At 34.9% G+C, this 17,607-nt stretch overlaps 3 protein-coding genes and 1 pseudogene across 4 annotated transcripts; 3 read left to right on the top strand and 1 right to left on the bottom strand.

The window, feature by feature from the left end:
• The first annotated feature begins 1,218 nt into the window (after positions 1–1,218).
• LOC108198382 (protein NRT1/ PTR FAMILY 1.1-like) lies at positions 1,219–2,787 on the top strand (annotated as a pseudogene).
• A 1,185-nt stretch (positions 2,788–3,972) lies between these two features.
• Positions 3,973–8,047, top strand: LOC108198381 (rust resistance kinase Lr10-like). Its single transcript, XM_064082448.1, has 3 exons — positions 3,973–5,006; positions 5,439–5,465; positions 6,783–8,047. The coding sequence occupies exons 1-3, from the start codon at positions 4,187–4,189 to the stop codon at positions 7,610–7,612; spliced, it is 1,677 nt and encodes a 558-aa protein (XP_063938518.1). The 5' UTR covers positions 3,973–4,186; the 3' UTR covers positions 7,613–8,047.
• Positions 8,048–8,919: 872 nt separating this feature from the next.
• LOC108199374 (LEAF RUST 10 DISEASE-RESISTANCE LOCUS RECEPTOR-LIKE PROTEIN KINASE-like 2.3) lies at positions 8,920–11,566 on the bottom strand. Its single transcript, XM_017367159.2, has 4 exons — positions 10,673–11,566; positions 10,528–10,569; positions 10,354–10,380; positions 8,920–10,238 (listed from the first exon to the last, which is right to left on the bottom strand). Exons 1-4 carry the CDS (start codon positions 11,481–11,483, stop codon positions 9,202–9,204), a joined length of 1,917 nt encoding a protein of 638 aa, XP_017222648.1. The 5' UTR covers positions 11,484–11,566; the 3' UTR covers positions 8,920–9,201.
• Positions 11,567–14,511: 2,945 nt separating this feature from the next.
• LOC108199373 (rust resistance kinase Lr10) lies at positions 14,512–17,585 on the top strand. 2 transcript variants are annotated; one of them, XM_017367158.2, is made up of 3 exons: positions 14,512–15,758; positions 15,972–16,007; positions 16,304–17,585. In XM_017367158.2, exons 1-3 carry the CDS (start codon positions 14,945–14,947, stop codon positions 17,365–17,367), a joined length of 1,914 nt encoding a protein of 637 aa, XP_017222647.1. In that variant the 5' UTR covers positions 14,512–14,944; the 3' UTR covers positions 17,368–17,585. The 2 variants fall into 2 exon arrangements, with proteins under 2 accessions (XP_017222647.1, XP_063939346.1); XM_064083276.1 differs by having other exon boundaries at positions 14,515–15,758; positions 16,262–17,585.
• Positions 17,586–17,607: the final 22 nt, after the last annotated feature.

Genomic DNA, 17,607 nt, shown 5'->3' with positions numbered 1-17,607 from the left:
TCATCCAAGGTCGGTTCAATTCTAAAATTTAACAGATTTTAGTTTTTAAATCTTAATATTTACTAAAATTATTTTAAGCCCGGATTATATGAAAAGTTATTAATGTTAAATTGAACCGGTCAGCCTGACAGAGAATTGAACAAAGTTATGTTTCAGATCTCGCGGCCACCTTCCTGGTTTTATTTTTTTAAATTATTGATATATTTCTCTTTATTTTCACAAACTACTATGCATGCATCGAGAGTTGCCTGGTAAAAAGAAATCAAAGAAACAAACAAACAAACACGTGAAGGAAGACTTGCCTAGGGATGGGCATTAGAAGTAAAATAGTATATAAATTATCAAGGCATGGGAAATAAACGGGTTAAATAGCTAATTCATTACGAAGCTGGTTTAAAACTTACAGTTTGGTCATGTTGTTGGAAAAGCTCACAGTCAACTAATGAAGTATTTAAAAACTTGCATATTAGTAACTCCCTTAAGTTCTGTTAAAAACATTAATGGAAATAAGTCATCTTTCAAAAAGATCACCGGAACAAGAATAATATTGCAAAAACATAATTCTAAACATAATAAGCATCACCTACACCTCCACCCTCAAATCATCCAGTTCCTTCATCACATACACCTTCTCCAACCTGATCAAATCCTCCAACTTCTTCCTCACCTACACCTTTTCCTGCATTCACACACAACTCATAATCATCCCCAGCCCCATTCACTTGATAAAGGTGTAGCCTAATGACCCCTGCACCATACGCTTTTATAGCCCCATTCACATTGTATCATTACCCACGTACTCTCTAACACCAGTTAACTCAGGAGTAACAAACCCAACATTATAAAACAACACAATTCTAACAGTCTTGAGACACCTAAGATACATATACATTTAGGGTTTATAGATACATGCATACAAAATAAAAAGGGTTTTTTGTATCAACAAGAGGAGGAAACTTACTCCATTATGCACAGAACCGAGAAATCGCCGACGAGTTCAATCGTCACCGAGTTCATCGCCGCTGAGTTCATCGCTTCCCGCTCAAAGCCCAAGTAGAAACTGATGTAAGAGATAATAAGCGTGCGTGGTTTTATGTTTTATTTTGAATTTAGATGTAAATAGGATTGGGTCGGGTCGGGTAATCGGGTACACTAACGGAAAACGTTAAAAGCGTTCGTGTAAGTTTGTGTTAACACAATCGTTCGATTGAAAATTATATGAAGCAAAGTTATGTGATTGTAAGCTTTTTCAACAACATCACCAAACTGCAAGTTTTTAACCAGCTTAGTTATGAATTAGCTATTTAACCCGGAAATAAACAAATACTCCAATAGAAGGTGCGAGGTTGTACTCACACACAAACGAGGGGGCAGGTGAAGAAGAAAACAAAGAAAAAAAGTAAATTGCATAGTGTGTACCTCTATTTTGAGGCTTGTGCACTTTGTGTACCCTTCCTTTCATATCTAGCAAACCGTGTACCTATAGTTTAAAGATGCTTGCAATGTGTGTACTTCCGTCAGCTGATAATTAACACCGTTACTTCACAAAGGGCAGCACATACATTTCCAATGGAGGCTTCTTGTTTACTACTCATCTTTGGCGGCAACAGAAGACATTGTTTGTCTCCTCATTTATAACCTAGAATCTCGTTTATGTGTTACAACCCAGACCTGTGAATATACTTCTGCAATGCAGTACTTGGTTTTGCTCTCGTCCTTTGTTCTTATGTTAATTGGAGCAGGTGGTGTTAGGCCTTCTTCACTAGCATTTGGGGCTGATCAAATAGATGACAAGGACAATCCCATGAATAAAAGGATGCTAGAACGGTTCTTCAGATGGTATATATTACGCTTCCGCAGCTGTTGCAGTCGTGCTTGCTTTCACTTGCATTGTCTACATTCAAGATCATTTGGGGTGGAAAGTGGGTTTTGGAGTTCCAGCCCTTCTCATGTTTCTTTCAGCTGCTCTTTTCTTGATTGCATCTTCTTTATATATCAAACCAAAAGTCAAGACAAACTTGTTTAGTATCTTCATGCAAGTGATTGCGGTTGTTACAAGAACAGAAGAATGACACTTCCTTCTCCAGATTCTACTATTACATGGTATACTCTCAAAGATTCAGAACGACTTGTGCCCACTGATAAACTAAGGTATCAAAAGATTTTTTTTAGTGATCGACTTTGGTCATTAAAGTATCTACATAAGAAACTTCTACAGATATTGCTCTTATATTCAATTATTTTACATGATAATAGTATTCTTGGCTATGGTTGTCTCAGCCATTGTGGAACATATAAGACGAACCAAAGCAATCGAACAAGGTTTTAGAGAAAATCCAAGCGGTGTGGTTAACATGTCTGCATATTGGTTAGTACCACAACATGTTTTAAGTGGATTAGGCGAGGCTTTCAACTCAATAGCTCAAACAGAATTTTACTATTCAGAATTCCCTAAGAGCATGTCCAGCATTGCATCAGCCATGTTCGGGCTAGGGATGGCATTTAATTTGCAAACTTGTTAGCTAGTGCTATATTGAGTACCGTAAACAATGTTTCAAGTAAAGGAGGAAAAGAGAGCTGGACTTCAAGTAATATCAACACAAGGGACATTTTGAGAGTTACTACTGGCTTCTTGCAATCATAAGTTCAGTAAACCTCTTCTACTATCTTGTTTGCAGTTGGGCTTACGGTCCTTGTGTTGAACAAAGGAATGGCTTTAGACTCGACGATACGAAAGGTTCTGCTTCTTTAGAAGAAGAGTTCCTTCAGGAAAGGATAATGAACTAGAAAACATTGAGGATTCATCTGAATTTACAGCAACATTGTCTGATCAGTTGAATCTATGTAATACTGTTACTCGTGGCTTTGGTTCTTCATGGTTCTTACTTCTTTATCTATATTGCCTTCATCAGTTATTTGAGCCGGTTTTCTCTTTAACAATTCTTGTCCTGAAGTAGCATAATCATCAACATTCTCGCGACGCACTCCATTCTTTTGTTCAACAAACAGAAGGTCCATAAGCCCGACTACAGACCATATAGTAGAGTGCATATAACACATACAAACATATAGCCGTTGCCCCTCCCTTTTTCTTTGTCAAATTACCCTGCAGCTGTCCCTCCAATCTAACGTCGTTAAGCTGCAAACATACATAAGTACACACTGTGCAAGCATCTTCAAAGCTGAGGTACACACATGGCTAGATACCAAAACTGAGGTACACAAAGTGCACAAGCCTCAAACTAGAGGTACGCACTCTGCAATTAACTCAAAAAAAGTTTTTAAGCGCGCAGAGTTCAAAATCGAGAAAGAATTCAGAAAAATCATGAAAGGCGGGCTGCAGGCCTGCAGCCTGCGTGTGTACTCCCTCCGTCCCTTTTTAATTGTTAGTACTTTTGGATTTGTATCGATCAAATTGATTAAAATTTGACTGAAATTTATTAATATTTTATTAAGTGAAAAAATAAAAAAAGCATGTTACCGGAAATAACTTTTAATTTACTTTAAGATGTAATTTTCATTTTTTTTAAATAATAAAAAAGTGACTTATAATTTTTGGTCAAAAATTAATTAATTTGACTAACAAAAATAAAAATGTGGCAACTAAAAAGGGACGGAGAGAGTATAACTTTTTGATTGTATACCGGATAATGAAGGTTTCTTGAGCAATGACGATGAGAAAGCAAGGGAGTGGAAGATGGGCTGGATAATAGTTAGAAATTAGAATCAGGTTTCACGGGTATTGAATAATAAAGATAATGTAAATTATTATGAAGACTTCAAATTTCACGAATGTTATAATTGTAATTTGTAAGGTGTTTCAAATATATGGCCGGTGTAATAATATGGTTCCGGATCTCATGACACTCATTTTGAGATAAGTAGTGTCATGTTATATTTCAAACATACTCTCTTTTCAATTTTTTTTTTGTTCAAGAGTGGATCATGCCACAACTAATATCTTCGATTCATATTAATTTGAGATCTCTGTTGAACATGACTGTTATAGAGTCGGTCTATCTAAATTTTTTAAATTATCAAGAGTACGAGAAACTAATTTACTTGCTACTTTTACATTTTCAAAGAATTAGTAATTTAATATAGATAAATAAGATCCACTTCAATACATTCCCAGTCCCACACATTCAAATATCCATAATGCACATGATGTCTATTTGCTTTCTTGATGGTAAATCTTAATGAAATGGCTAATCAGATGTTAAAATTGGCTGCATTTGTGATAGCTTGCAGTAGTATCACAACAAGGCTAGAAGGTTTTACAGAAAATGGCAAGTGCAGGGCAGCAAGGTGTGGAAAAACTGATATCCGCTTTCCTTTTCATCTCAAACACAGTGCTGAGGATCCTTGTGTCTTCCCATCTGGCTTTCAACTCAGTTGCGATAAAACTTACAAAAATGTCTTAGCTCCGACGATAAAGTTTGAATACGAGGCCAGTACCTCTCTTCCCGGACTCTACCTTTCATTCTCTGTTCAGGCTTCTGTTGCTTCTATCGACTACAGATCGCGCCAGCTCTATTTTGAAGCTTTATCTGTAGTTGTCACACAAAACTACTACCACTTCCACAACAACCATTCTAATCGTAATCATTATACTTTCAAACCTTTTGTATTAACTGACGGCACATCAATTCAAATTCAACTATTTGGCCGCGTCCACAGCTGCAATGACTATACATATCACAATTGTTCATCAACAAGTGATTTAAGTAGATTTCACCGCTCCATAAATCCATCCTTTCCCGAAATCATAGGTACTGTCCCTTCTCTGAGAAGCCATAATCGTCAAATCTATGCCATCTGTTCTCTCCTGGACACTGCTGAAGTGCCTCTAACATCTTGCACCAAGTTGTACAACATTTCTCATGTCCCCTACACTGTGGGAGGGCTGACTTGGTCCGGACCTGATTGTAGTGATTGCGAAGTCAAAGGACAGTATTGCAAATTCAGAAGAAACAGCAAGATTTTCACCGAGTGCTACCCCAAAGGTATGCATTTTAATTTTTACTAATTCTATGCTTATTACAATTATATATCTAGGCAGACTGACACTTTGAGATTATAGAAGTGAAAGAGAGAGTGAATTACAGAACTAATCGACTGTCTTAATTATAGTAACTATTCATGATTATGTTGGACTTCCTGTTCACATATACATATGGAACTCCCTTTACTCTTCAATTTTACTAACAACTTGTCTAGTTTGTACTCATGGCACATGTTAAAAAACAAATTCTATGTATTCAGCTCATTTTGATTGGTGTGATCATTGTATATTGAGGAGGGACCATCATTATTAAAAAGTACGAGCTAATCAAAATGAGTTAAATAGAAACAATTTGGTGCTTAATATGTATATAATCACGCCATAGAAAAGCCGTTTTACTAAAATAATTATTGGTCTCTTTCTTCTCTTGCAGGTTCATTACATATACTTCTTCTAACAGGTGAATACTCATCCCTGCTAAACTCACAATTACAGTTACTCCACATTACAGTTACATTAGCTTGAACACAAAATATTAAATAAAGACCTTTCACTTGTAAATCATAATATAATTGCGATAACTTACTCCTCATTATACTTATATTAGTTCATACACAAAATATTAAAATGAAAACACTTCAATCGTGCATTATCATATAGTTGTGATAACTTACTCTGTATTATAATCAACTTATATTAGTTCAGACACAAAATACTAAATGAAGACATAGATCATCGGATAGTTGTGATAAGTATGTGCGAGAAATAGATCTAAAAATATATAGCTTCATAAATGAAGACCTTTCAATCGTAAATTATCGCATAATTGTAATAAGTATTTGCGAGAAATAGAACTAAAAATATATGGCTTAATTATCAACTGGATCATATCACTTTTTCCATTCGAATATATCAAGTGGGTTTTTAAAATTTTCATAAATGAAAAAAATTGATTATTTGAAGTTTTTTTATAATATTGATATACCACATCTTTCTAACTTTTTCAGTTTTTCTAACTATATAAACTTCTACTCATCTTTATTTTTTATTTGAATTGGACCTCTATTTTTATAAATTTCTATTATCAAATATTTGATATTTTATTATTTTATCATCACATTGTCTTGTGACAACAATTTCATGTCAATTTTCAATCAAGTTCATATCATATAATTTAACAAAAAATGTTTGTTGTGACTTAACTCCGCAAAAAATTATAATGATTTTTTTTTAATTTGAAACAAGTTATGCAAATGAGACCAAAATTTTGTCGATGATCTAATTGATACATTGAAACAAAGTAAGTGATCTAAATAATAATAACACAAAAATACGAGTTGTAGGGAAGGAGCATGTTCTTATTTAGTGTTAGGAGTCCAGTTGTTATTAAATTCTATGACATACATCATGATCAGTGAAGCAATGATTCATTTAGTGTTAGAAATCTAATTGTTATTTACAAGTCGGCAAGTATTTTTCTTCTAGTCTGTCTCATGTTCACACATTAACAATTACTTTTGTTTAGGTGAAATTTTGTCAATAGAGATTTTTGTGCATAAAAGAATTATCATTATTAACTAGATTGTAGCTAATCCTAAAAAATGATTGTTAGTGTGCACATGTACAGACACAAGAAAATTCTTTCTAGTAGTGCATTATATTATTTCTAACGATCCTAGTAAACCATCCTAAAACCTAAGTTAAGATCGGGTCACTTGACATATCCTCGTGGATGTGAGAACTGGTCGCTTAACATATCTTTTTATTGTACGTGAAGTCGGAGCTATCATTTTTGGATTGCTTACAATTGTAGCACTGTGCTATGCTATAAAGTTCTTTAAACAGAAGAAAAGATACCAGTTGAAGGTCGAAACCTTTTTGGAGGACTACAGAGCACTTAAGCCCTCAAGATACACTTATGCTGATATTAAAAAGATCACCAATGAATTTAACGTCAAATTAGGGGAAGGAGGCTATGGATCGGTGTTCAAGGGACAAATTTCAAATGATGTTGTTGTTGCGGTTAAAATACTAAATGATAAGCTTGGGGCCAAAGGAAGTGGAGAGGATTTTATAAATGAAGTTGGTACAATCGGCCTAGTCCACCATGTCAATGTGGTTCGTCTGGTTGGGTACTGCGCTGATGGCTGTAGAAGAGCTCTAGTTCATGAGTTTCAACCGAACAACTCACTTGAAAAGTTTGTCTATAGAAAAAATAGGAACCAAGGATTCCTTGGATGGGAAAAGATGCAAAATATTGCTCTAGGCATAGCCAAGGGTATTGAGTATCTTCATCAAGGTTGTGCCCAGCGAATCCTCCACTTTGATATTAAACCTCACAACATATTGTTGGACCAAAATTTCACTCCCAAAATCTCAGATTTTGGTTTAGCAAAGTTGTGTAACAAAGAACAAAGTATGATCTCCATGACTATGGCAAGAGGGACAATAGGCTATATTGCACCAGAAGTATTTTCCAGGAATTTCGGAAAAGTATCAACGAAATCAGATGTTTATAGCTATGGAATGCTGTTGCTAGAAATGGTTGGAGCAAAGGATCACACTTCAGTAGGTGCAGAAAAAAGCAGTGCATATTTTCCAGCATGAGTTTTCGATCAGCTTGAACAGGGGTCGGAAATGAGAAGCCAGAATATTGAGAAAGAAGTAGATAACATCATAGCAAAAAAGATTACTATCGTAGGACTATGGTGCATAAATTGGCATCCAGCAGACCGTCCTTCCATGAAACGCGTTATTCAAATGCTCCAAGATGAAGATTGCCCAGCAATACCTCCTAATCCGTTTGACTCAGCAAGTTCAAGCTCAAGAAATGCATCCACATTTAGCAGCAGGCTTGAAGATATTTCTGAATCAGACTGAGAGCTCCTAGGATTGTGAGTTGCCTCTACTTAAATTTGTACAAAATAGAAAGTCTAGGAAATGGCATGATTTTATGGCATATTCCAACTAATTATGTACCTGATGTAAAAGCTATGACACCATATGATGTTTAATTCGATGCACCACTACATTTATAAAGATGAAGGCTTACTGTCTGTAGTGTTTTCTCATATCTCACTATGCTCATCTTTGTTTATACCTTTTACCCCTTTTAGCTTTGCGATTTCCTTATTCATAAAGCCTAGAGCTACTCTTATACAGGGAGAAAATTACTAATTGTTGTTAACTAAATAACGCAGTTTGATTTAGTTAATTATTATTAATTATCTGTAGAGAAAACTGGTGAGAGTGACCTGCAGCAAAGATAAATGTTGTGATTCTACCGTTAGCACACCTTTCCTTGCTCAGTTTATCATTCACTGTCCTCTATCTTTATCAAGTTTGTTGCTAATTATACATGTACATATCTTATCAACTTTATTTTACAAATATTGATGAGTACTTGATCTGATTTGTGCTGTTTTCATTTGATTGATTAAAAAGATAATGTATTTGATCCGCTGCCTTGCATTACCATTGTCCAACGGAATGAAAATAACTCTTAAAAAATTTCTGTCATTTTCTTGTGAATTGAATTCTTCCTTGTGTTTTTTAGGATGGTCTTGTGGATTCAATAGGCTCCAGGATTTCTCGTGTAAGAGTGATTCTTAAATTAACCCTCAATTTCCTACGCTTTCGTTTTGCGTCATTGATGGATGATGGTTGTTTGGTTCAGTCCGTAAATGACTTATTCACGTGGCTCTATCATGTTTATAATCTTGCTATGAGTATGTATTCCAGTTATGGTTAGTAGATAACACTCAGCACCATATTTCTATTTATCCAGTAGTAGAACTCATGAGCTTTAACAGGGTCATGGTTGATCATCATAAGAACTCTGATGTATTTGTTTTTTGTAGAAGAGTCACCCTAAAGTTGCAAGGTGCTGCTGTAAGAACTAATAAATGCATCAGTGGATCAACTAAACTTAGCTTCCCTTTTTATCTGAAAGGCAGAAATAATAAGCTTATTGTCCGTAGAAGCTAGATGCTTACATGAACCATCTCCTATCCCTAAAATGCTAGAACTACTTGCTCAGAACTATACTTTCTTCTGGTTTATTGTATGCGTTAAGTGAAATTTGATCCATCCACAGTTATTACCCACATGCAATTACATACTTTTAAGGCCTCAAACTAATAACATGATAATCAGTCTGCAGACAGTTGGAATTCTTGTTGCTCCCTTGGCATCTCTTACGGACAAATTAAAGGTTTAGGAGGCATCACCAAAAGCTCAGAATCTCCTTCAAGCATTTCAATAACTTTGTTCATTGTGGGACGCTCACTTGGTTTCATTTGTATGCACCACATTGCTACAATGATCATCTTCTTTGCCAACTTCCTTTCATCCTCAGTGGCATCTTCCATTTCGATCTCCTTTCCTTTGCTTATTTGATCATAGATCCATGAAGGATAGTATATCTGGCTAATTTGTTCCACCATTGGCTTCAAATTTTTCCTTTGCCCTGCCATTTCCAGCAGCAACATCCCGAAACTATACACATCTGCCTTGTTCGAAACACCTCCAATATTTTTGTAAAACAGCTCCGGAGCCATGTAACCTATTGTTCCCCTTGCAGCAGTCATAGTTACAATGCTATCATCAGTTGCACGCAATTTTGCAAGGCCAAAATCAGAAATCTTAGGATTAAAATTTTCATCGAGGAGAATGTTATGAGGCTTGATATCAAAATGCAAGATCTGAATGTCACAGCCTCGATGTAAATACTCAATACCGCATGCCACTTTACAAGCAATCTCATAAATCTTTTCACAACTCAAAGTGGTTGTTCCTCCATCGGAGAAGATGTATTTATCAAGAGATCCATTAGGCATAAACTCATAAATTAGGGCACGTTTTTGACCCTCAAAGCAAAATCCAACAAGTTTTACAATGTTTACATGATAAATCCTCCCAATGGTACCAACTTCATTGATGAAATCATGATCGCTAGCATTAGAATTGCTTAATATTTTTACAGCCACAACAAAGCCACTTCTCAGTTTACCTTTATACACCGTGCCAAAGCCACCTTCCCCCAATTTATCACCGAATCCATTGGCGATTTTCTTGATTTCTGAATAACTGTACCTAATAGGCATGAGATTATTTTGAGTCTGCAGGAAGTCTTCTATGACGCCATACGCCAAAAAATGCCTTCTCCTCAATTCATATACCATAAATAATATTAATGATATTCCAAACAATTGTCTAGCACCAAGAAGACTCCCTGTATATATATAAAACATCACCAACAAGAAAAGGGTCAAATCGAGTTAAAAAAAGTAATGTTCATCGATCTTCAGAAGAATATCAAAACAAATCGGAGACTATAAGATTCTTACATGCGATTTTAAAAACGTACGGATTATCTGCCCGGTAGCAACCATAAAAATGTCAAAACAGAACAAAAAAAGTTTAGAATCTTCAAAATTATACTCTCTCCGTCCCCCTCAGACTTGTTTAGTCGAGTGCCCGGAGGTATCATATGGAGTGGTAAAATGACTGAAATTGCTCACCGTCCAACCAATATCTGATCATTTGCCGGTTGTACGCTAGGCCTAGGAGGAAACATCATCCAAAATTGTGTTAGGCCGCCTGATATATGATTACAAGAGGAAAGCTTATGCAAAAATGAGAAATATATACTTCTTGCTTTCTTACCACATTTTAGTCTCAATTTACGATCCAGGAAAACACAATCGCCGTAGAAATGACAGTTCACATTTAAATTTTCATTGTGGAGCTTCGAGCAATATGAGTATAGAGAAACAGGAACAGAGCAACCTAAGCAGTATAGATAATCAAACGGAAGCTCAGTTCCGTAGATACTACTGTGACTGTCTTGATCGTCCAAAAAAGAATTTTCATTCAAACTAGGCCATTCTGATGACACCCAAGTTGTCGACCGAATCCTACAATCATTCTCCACTTCTGATAAATCCATCGAACCATAAACAACGTACGACGAGGCTGATGATGAGCAAGAGCGTACAGGTAAATATCGAGCCGATGAATTGACAGGAGCTTTGCAGTCTAGATATGTTACTGGCGTATTAAATTCCGGAATGGGGGACTCTGTATAAAATTTGCTACCCAGGAAATCCCAACCACGTGAAAAACGATAGGGAGCAATATTAGGTGAACATAAAAAAATTTGTTGAACCAGTTCTGAATCAACTATCCGAATAGAAGATTTTTCATAATTGATAGCCTCCACATAAAACACACGGTTGGTATAGTAGCCACTATTGGTATATTGTTCTAATATCATAGAAGCAAGATCATTCTCGCAGGAGAGCTCACGAATGAGATACGAACAATTATGTTGATGGCCTTTGAGACTGAAGGGGCAGCTTATGTTGTGGATATTTCCACAAGATGACGATGATGAAGAAGAATTGTCTGATTTGCTGTAGCTGCTGCTGCAACTTACTGATATAAACAACACTATAACCATTATCGTGGAAGACATTTCTGGGCTAAAAGTTTGAGGTACACGGTACCAGCAGTATTATGATCCCGGCTGAAGGTTTCTCTCAAGTTTTTACAAATTTTTTTAAGGGTTAATAGGTAAAAAGATCACCGAACTCATGGCCAACTTGCAGTTGGATCACCGAACTCAAAAAGTTTGCAAACGAATCACATAACTAGATTTAACTTGCAGTCAACTCACTGAACTAATACAAAGTTGCATTTAGGTCACTACGCCGTTAAGTATCAGTTGACTTTAACGGAATCCGTTAAGAAAAATTAAAAACTTTGAAAAAAAAATATATAAATTGATTTTTTTTAAAAAAAAAATATGATTTTTTTTAAAACACTTGAAAAATTCAAAAAAATTCAAATATGCAAAAAATTCTGATATTTTTTTAATTTCAAAAAATTAGATATATTTTTTTGAATTTCAGATTTTTTTTATTCTTTCAAAAAAATTAGATTTTTTTCGAAGTTTTTCAATTTTTTCATATTTTTAAAAAAATTCCATATTTTTTTATAGATTTTTCAAAATTCTCAATTTTTTAAGTTTTCAGTTTTTTTTAAAAAATCAAATTTTTTTAATATTTTTCCATAGTTTTTCAAAATTTTCAGATTTTTTTTAAAAAAATCAATTTTTATTTTTTTTTCCTTAGTTTTTTTTATTTTTTTAACGGATTCCGTTAAAGTCAACTGATACTTAACGGCACAGTGACCTAAATGCAACCTTTTATTAGTTCAGTGAGTTGACTGCAAGTTAAATCTAGTTTTGTAATCCGTTTGCAAACTTTTTGAGTTCAGTGACCCAACTGCAAGTTGTCCACGAGTTCGGTGATCATTTTGCCTATTAACCCATTTTTTTAACGGTTTAGCATGTATGCTAAAGATGCATCTAAAGAATAGTTTCATACTCCTTCCGTCACATTTTAGTTGTTAGAAGTTTGACTGGAATTTATTAATATTTTATCAATTGACAAAATAAAAAAAACATATCAGCGGAAATAACTTTTAATCTACTTTAAGATGTAATTTTCAGTTTATTAAAATAATGAGTGAGTGACTTATAATCTTTCGTCAAAACTTAATCAATTTGACCAACAAAAATAGAAACGTGACAACTAAAATGGGACGGAAGGAGTAATATTTTTAAAATTTTCGTTTTCTACACAAAAGTTTAAGCATCAAATTATTTTCTGAAGAAAGAAATTTTTTTAAAAAAATAGAATACGTGTCGAGTCCCGTCACACAATATAAACTGTTAACTATTGAGAGCATTTTATTTTTTAAACGTCATAACGTGTTCTGCAATTATAACTGGTAGTACAATGTACTCCCTCCGTCTCATTTTAGTTGTCACATTTGGTTTTGTGCCGGTCAAATTGACCAAAATTTGACTGAAATTTATTAATATTTTATCAATTGAAAAAATAAAAAAAAATATCACCGGAAATAACTTTTAATCTACTTTAAGATGTAATTTTCAGTATTTTAAAATAATGAAAGAGTGACTTATAATCTTTGGTCAAAAATTAATCAATTTTACCAACAAAAATAAAAATGTGACAACTAAAATGAGACGGAGTGAGTATATTTTATTCAAGTTATCCATAAATAATATGCTAGAATATTTTATTAGTCTATCTTTTTTCGTTAGCTTTTAGAATAACTATAAACAATTATATAAATAATGAGATACAGAGTAACGTATTGCTTAAGGTGCCGGAAATTAAAGTCGTTGGTGCACATCAGACGTTGAGGCCGTTTGGTGAACTTAAAATAAATGTTTTTTGATTAAAATAAATAAGTGGAATAGAAGTTAGAAGCAAAATAAGACTTATAAATTATTAAAGTGTTTGAAAATAAGTAGAAATTCCGAAACAAAAATTAGCATTTCTAAATTTTATAAATACTTCTTGACTTATTATACAAACAACAAATGCTCTGAACTTATAATCTCAGAAACTGTACTTATAAATGTTAAACAAACGCCCAGTTTTTGGGTGGAGTTTGAAGTGCAAAAGTGGCCACAGACAATAGATAGCACTAGAAGGAGGTCATTGACAAGTCAATGATTCTTTTTAGCGAGAGATTCCACAATCTGGGCCATAAGGGGGGTCACTGACTCGGTTCAAGATTCTCATTTTCCACAAAAATTGATCATAGCACCAGTGTGACCAATCAACAAGCAAATGTTTCTTCATAGTGGAAGGCTCCACACCCATTGGCGGAGTGTAGTAGGGGTCAGGGTTGGGGTGACACAACCCAAACCCGACTCTGAGAAAATATCAATTAGGATCGGAAATTTTATATTTCGGATCGGGTTTGGGTTGGGTAATTTTTTATTCGAAAAAATTGGTTCGGGTTGACTCAGTGTACCCAAACCCCTGTTTCCAAACATCCCTCCCAAATAGTGTGGCAAATAGATAATTAATTTAATTGATTATTCGAGGTTAGGTTGTATTTTTTTTTTTTTTTTGGTAAGGAGGTTGTATTATTATTAGTGTGAGTTAAATCATAAGCTACTAATGAGTAATTCTAGAAATCTAAAATTTGTCCCCAAATTCTTTTTCTAAATGTCGTGGCAGACATGTGTCGAATTTTAGTTGGGTGGTTTATGTGCGTACAGGGATCCTATTATTTATAGGTATGAGTGTAGCCAATCACACATTGCCACATAGATTTGGGAAAAAAATTTGAAAACAAATTTTGGGTACTAAGCATTTTTCATTTGGAATACGTGAAGTTTTAAGGAATTATCGAAAGTCCAAAACTAACATTTTTTCTAATTTTTTTGTGATGTTACTAGCTTTTGAAAATATTTGCTAAAATATTACTCCCCATGTCTCTCTCATTTCTTCACACTTTTTTTGCAGTGCTCGACACGCATTTTAAGGACATTTAAAACATAGTTCCTTAATTTATTTTTTTTGAATTTTCCTTATTTTTATAAAAGTTTGGATAGTAAAGTTTTATTCAGAAGAAAAAAAAATGTTTAAAATAATTTATCAGACTATATTTTATGAGAGCATTAGAATGCGTGCCGAGCCTCCGTACCCCAATAAACAATTGATGGGGATGGAAGGAGTAATTATTTAGAAAATATTTGTAAAAATACAATTTGCAACTAGATCCTATTTTAGTTAGTTGACCCGTTGGAGTTGCAAGTATGGTTGCATCTGGTTATAAGCATAGTTTTCATGTGATTACAACGGGTTGCACACTATATTTGTATAAATATTTCCAAAATTTTGTATTTTTACAAAATATTTTTAAAAATAATAATATTTTTGTAAAAATTATTTAGGACTTGGTATTCACCGAGAAAACCCCAAAATTTGATGGCTAGTATAAGAAACAAGTAGAGGAAACTTAAAACAAAATTGGAGAAACACGTACTGAGGAAACTTCATTCTCAAAAAAAAAAGTACTAAGGAAACTTAAAGATACTCATCCGAAATAATGGTCTCCTCCAACATGTTAATGATTCATCATCATCATATAGTAAAGTTCCTGGTGGCTGTAATTGTTTGTAGTAATATGATCACTAGTCCGGGAGGTTCGGTGATGCAAAATGATGGGTGCAATGTGGCATGGTGTGGCACAACTGAAATCAGGTTCCCTTTTCATCTGAAAGACAGAGATGCGCTTCATAACAACAAGGATCAGTGTGTCTTCCCAACTGGCTTTCAACTCTCCTGCGACGACGAATATGGGACAGGTGTGTTTGTTCCGATTATGGCCTATGAATACCAAGTCAACACCTCTCTTCCCGGTGTCTACCTCTCGTTCCCTGTCGAAGCTTCTGTCAGTCATATTGACTACAAGTCAAGGCAGCTCAGCTTTGATGGATTCGGTGTTTTTTTCGGTAGTACTAGAACACACAAGAACTATAACAAATATCAGTCCAAATATCCTTTCAAACCTTTTACTTCAACAGGAAACAAGCTAACTGATCCTCGACATGGGTACACATTTTATAAGTGTCCATCAACAAGTGAATTAGTTAGTTCTCCTAGATCTTCAGATCTTTTGGTTGCATTACCCGTGGATTCTCTAAGTAGCCATGGTCATCGAGTCTTTGTCGTCAATTCTGACTATGGAACTGTGGATTCCCCCTTAACATCATGCACCAAGATGTACAACATTTCTGATGACTCCACCACCGTCACAGAACTGACTTGGTCCGAACCTGATTGTGGCCACTGCGAAGCCAAAGGACAGTATTGCAAATTCAAACAAAACAGTACCATCGTCACCCAGTGCTACCCCAAAGGTATACATATAGTCCTCTTAATTTTACCTTACCAAATAATTATAACAGTAACTAGTCAAGTATGATCAATTCTGTTATGTGATGCTTAGAGCAATTTATTAGAATTGTGTGGAACTTCCTGTTAGGTGTTAACTGTTAACTATCATAATATTTTCTTTAATTTAAAGATTTTCAGAAGTAATCATTATTGATCGGCCTCTTCTTATTTTGCAGGTCGAGGTCCTGCGTCACATGAACTTCCAAAAACAGGTGTGTGAGATCCCGCAAAGCTTTTCCCCAACCTTTTATTTTTCTTGGAACAAGAATACATATTTGATGTGTAATTTTTTACTTTTTTTATAATAGTCACAAAAAATGCTATATCGGTTAATTAGTAAACAGAGTAATTTTTAAGTTTTTGAGCTAAGAAAATAAATTGGGAGTTATATTAAACAGGCCGTTGATGATTTAGAAGTTCTATTTGGTTTCATCATAGACATATACTAACCTCTCATCATTTGTAGGTATAGTTGGAGGTATCTTCTTCATTTTGTTTACTTTTGCAGCACTGTATTTTTCTACCAAGTCATACAAACGAAACAAAAGATACGAGTTGAAGATTGAAATGTTTTTGAAGGACTACAGAGCTCTTAAACCCTCAAGGCACTCTTATGCGGATATTAAAAAGATGAGCAATCAATTCAAAGTCAAAATAGGGGAGGGAGGTTATGGATCGGTGTTCAAGGGACAACTTTCAAATGATGTTGTTGTTGCAGTTAAGGTCCTAAATGATAAGGTTGATGCCAAAGGAAATGGAGAAGATTTTATTAATGAAGTTAGGACAATTGGCCTAGTCCACCATGTCAATGTGGTTCGTCTTGTGGGATACTGTGCTGACAGAAACAGAAGAGCTCTTGTTTATGAGTATTTACCCAACAATTCACTCGAAAAGTATGTCTACTCGAGGGGAAAACAGAATAAAAGATTCCTGGGATGGGAAAAGATGCAAGATATTGCTTTAGGCATAGCCAAAGGAATTGAGTATCTTCATCAAGGTTGTGCCCAGCCAATCCTCCATTTCGACATTAAACCTCAGAACATCTTGTTGGACCGGAATTTTAATCCAAAAATCTCAGATTTTGGTTTAGCAAAGTTGTGCACCAAAGGAAAAAGTATGGTCTCCATGACTATGGCTAGGGGCACAATAGGCTATATTGCACCAGAAGTATTTTCCAGAAACTTCGGGAAAGTGTCATCCAAATCGGATGTTTATAGCTTCGGTATGTTGCTACTTGAAATGGTTGGAGCAAGGGATAATACTTTAGTAGGAACAGAAAACAGCAGTGAAGCATATTTTCCAGAATGGGTTTTCCACCAGCTTGATAACCGCAGGGAAACGACAACTCAGATTCGGGAAGAAGTAAATAGTGAAATAGCAAAAAAGCTAACAATTGTCGGACTTTGGTGCATAAATTGGCATCCAGCTGACCGGCCTTCCATGAAACATGTGATTCAAATGCTCCAAGAAGAATATTGCCCAGCCATGCCTCCTAATCCGTTTGGCTCTTCCACTGCAGGAAATGTTTCCACATTCAGCAACACGCTTGAAGCTATTTCTGAAGCAGATTGATAATGAGGTGCCGCTAGTAACATTGTGCAAGTAGAAATCTAAGAAATGGCACGATGTTTCATGGTATTGTTGTACTACTACGCTGAAAAGAAATAATTCATGAAGCCAAAGAAAACCTATAATACTGTTTAATCCGATGCATATAACACAGCCCGCTTAATTTATGAAATGCTAAGAAGCTTATTTACTCTTACACAGAACTATACTTCTCTTGTTTATTTTCCTTGAAATCCTTGAGCA

Source organism: Daucus carota, chromosome 8, assembly GCF_001625215.2.
Source record: "Daucus carota subsp. sativus chromosome 8, DH1 v3.0, whole genome shotgun sequence".
Taxonomy (NCBI): Eukaryota; Viridiplantae; Streptophyta; class Magnoliopsida; order Apiales; family Apiaceae; genus Daucus; species Daucus carota.
This window is presented reverse-complemented; position numbering and strand designations above follow the sequence as displayed.